This window comes from Austrofundulus limnaeus, unplaced genomic scaffold (assembly GCF_001266775.1).
Source record: "Austrofundulus limnaeus strain Quisiro unplaced genomic scaffold, Austrofundulus_limnaeus-1.0 Scaffold856, whole genome shotgun sequence".
In the NCBI taxonomy this organism is placed as follows: Eukaryota; Metazoa; Chordata; class Actinopteri; order Cyprinodontiformes; family Rivulidae; genus Austrofundulus; species Austrofundulus limnaeus.
The window spans coordinates 68,989-72,006 of NW_013953258.1; the positions used below are offsets into that span (position 1 = coordinate 68,989).

The following is a 3,018-nucleotide window of genomic DNA, read 5'->3' on the forward strand; positions in this document are numbered from 1 at the left end:
GTGTGTGTGTGTGTGTGTGTGTGTGTGTGTGTGTGTGTGTGTGTGTTTAACACTGTGTGCAGCCTCTTGTACACACAGCTGTGCCTGAAGTTGTTACGTATTAATGCTGCAGGTCCTGAACCAAACGGAGGACCACCGCCAGCGAGTGCTCCAGGCCGCCTCCAGGACCATGAGGGTCTGGTTCATCAAGGTGAGGAAGATGAAGGCCATCTACCACACACTCAACCTGTGCAACATTGACGTGACTCAGAAGTGTCTGATTGCTGAGGTGTGGTGTCCCGTCTCAGACCTCGACTCCATCCAGTTTGCTCTGCGCCGAGGAACGGTGAGACGTCTGCTTCTGTCTTTTACTGAGCCGTAGCTGCACAGAAACTGGGAAAGATGGCTCATTTACAGTTATTTTTAATCAACTTGTCTGGGTTTATTTGTTATCTCTGCCTTGTGCCACTGACATGGAAGCAGTAGTGAGCTTCTCTTTGATCTGTTCTTGTGATGCGGTCACATAACATTTCATCATCTGCACTTTCACTTTGTTTCCACCACTCAGCTGGTTCCCAGTGAGAGTAAGTGTCGGTGCATTAGTGCTGACAGTAAGAGCAGTTTAACATTACCCCAGCCCACAACTGAAACACTGTGTTTGACAGGAGAGAAGTGGCTCCACGGTGCCTTCAATCCTGAACAGGATGCAGACCAAGCAGACTCCACCTACCTTCAACAAGACCAACAAGTTCACATCAGGCTTCCAGAACATCGTTGACGCCTACGGGATTGGAAACTATCGGGAAATAAATCCAGGTTTCGTTTGTTTTGCACCTCTATGTATCCTGAGTTTAAAACCAAACAGGTTCACACTGCAGGTCATAAAGCTCAAGTTCAGTTTTCTGCTTATACTGAATTTTTTTGAAGTTTGTTGATAATCTAACTTAAAGTACATGTAAATTATAAACTTTTTAGCTCAACTAACTTTTTCAAGGGGTCCAGGTTTGCTTATTTTTTGGCAGTAACAGACTCTCCTGCAGCTTAGTGATGTCAGATGGAATGCAACACGAGTGATCACTTTGAAAAAACATCAGAAATGGATCTGATTTAGAACCACACACTGAAAAAACCTGGGTCGGATTTGAAAAAATCTGATTTGTCACATTCAGACTGTCATTAAAAATCTGATTTGTCACATTCAGACTGTCATTAAAAATCTGATTTGTCACATTCAGACTGTCATTAAAAATCTGATTTGGGTCACTTTTGCCTTCATTGGGTGTGTTTCCATTGACCATGAAAATACGCAAATTAGAATTTCTAAAATAAATTTGCTCAATGGAAACACGTCAATTTAGAAAAAAATTACATTTTCGACAAAATGTTTTTGCACTAGGATGAGGTGGTTTTTCAGCCGTATCTAAATTGGTGTTTTTCACAAAACTGCAATGGAAACAGTTTTTTCACATCACAGGAGTCACGTGATCAACAACCRKCTGTTTCTACTGGTGAAAAAGACGATGATGAAGAAGATAACAGGAAGTAGAAGTAGTAGTAATATCACAGAAGTAGTATAAATTAGTAAACTCACCGACTACAATTTCCCAAAAACACAGCATACGTAGCTGCTCCCAAGTAGGGACTTGTCTCTGGAAAGCCTCGATAAAAGACGCCGACGTCAGCTGTGTTATAAGAAGATGGAAGTATTTGGGAACAACAACAACTCAGCCACTCAGTGGTAGGCCACGTAAACGTACAGAGCGGGGTCAGAGGATGCTGAAGCACAGAGTGCAAAGAGGTCATCACTGGACTCTAGAGCAGTGGAGGTGTGTTCTCTGGAGTGACATCACATTTCTCCATCTGGTAATCTGATGGATGAGTCTGGGTTTGGTGGTTGCCAGGAGAACAGCACTTGTTTGACTGGATTGTGCCAAGTGTAAAGTTTGGTGGAGGGGGAGTTGGGGGGCAGAGCCTTATCGACATGATCCAGCCAGGAAGAATTTAGTCAACAACTCAAGGCCGTTGTCGGGGAGAGCCAGATTCTGTAATCAGTTGTTTTGGGAACAGAAAGAGACAGGCAGATGATGACAATTTTCCATCTGCTTTAGAGTTCTGCTGGTACATCTCAAGGTGGTGAATCCAATCAGACAAATAATGTGAACAAATTCCACCGAGCTGATCTATCAGCTTCTCCAAGATCAATTCCACTGGCCAGCAAAGTCCTGGGACCACAGCTGACCCGCGACCCCCAATACTTTTGGCAATGTAGTGTAAAAGCAGATGAAAATATTCTATTCTAACCAGAATGGAGATGATAAAAGTAAATTTTCAAATGAGACCCAGCTGACTGACTTTGGTGTAAAAACAATAAATCATATTAGATATGTTGGAGACAGTTATTTTGAGCCTAGCAGTATTAATGTTAACCAGAACAAACGGGATTAGATGAGTTGTTGAATGTTTGCACTGATATTTTTATGATCATGGAAATTTGCATAATATTTAAATGTACTATTTGCAGACAGCTCAATTTAGACATACCATATTTATTCAATTATAATACAGTACGTAAAATTTAATCCATAAAATCATCCATAAAGTTGGGGGGTAGTACTATGCTCGGATAAATATTTTTACTTATGTATTTTAACTGAAATATCGGCTTCATTCACAAAATGCATGAGTCCAGAAATGAGACCGTGTCGTAAAAAGCAGCTAAAGCCAGCTCACCTCTGACACTCCTCTGTGCTTCAGAGTGAGATAATAACAGATCCAGGCAGGAGACATGATGTGAATAAAGGGTTAAAAATCAGTCCTGCAGCTCAGTAATGATAACAAACTAATGACATTAGCGTGTGACTGAGCTGCTCCTGGAACAACAACAAACATGTTCATCTGTAATGGCTGCCGTCTACCGGTGTTCTGAAAAAGTTTTTATCCCTGAAAAGCGTTTCCCCACCAGAGGGGGCGCTCACGAGTAGGAAGTAATCTGCTTTTCCCCCACAAGATGGTCCAAATCTCATGTGAAGTCTCTGACTT

The 3,018-nt window shown here is 41.9% G+C and overlaps 1 protein-coding gene across 4 annotated transcripts in view; it reads left to right on the plus strand.

The window, feature by feature from the left end:
* The window catches only part of atp6v0a1b (ATPase H+ transporting V0 subunit a1b), a 48,115-nt gene that overhangs the window by 19,524 nt on the left and 25,573 nt on the right, over positions 1–3,018 (plus strand). For all 4 annotated transcript variants that reach the window (XM_014029113.1, XM_014029114.1, XM_014029115.1 and 1 more), the window contains exons 10-11: positions 113–325; positions 645–795. In XM_014029113.1, the coding sequence (XP_013884567.1) occupies positions 113–325; positions 645–795 (364 nt within the window). The remainder of the gene's footprint in view (positions 1–112; positions 326–644; positions 796–3,018) is intronic.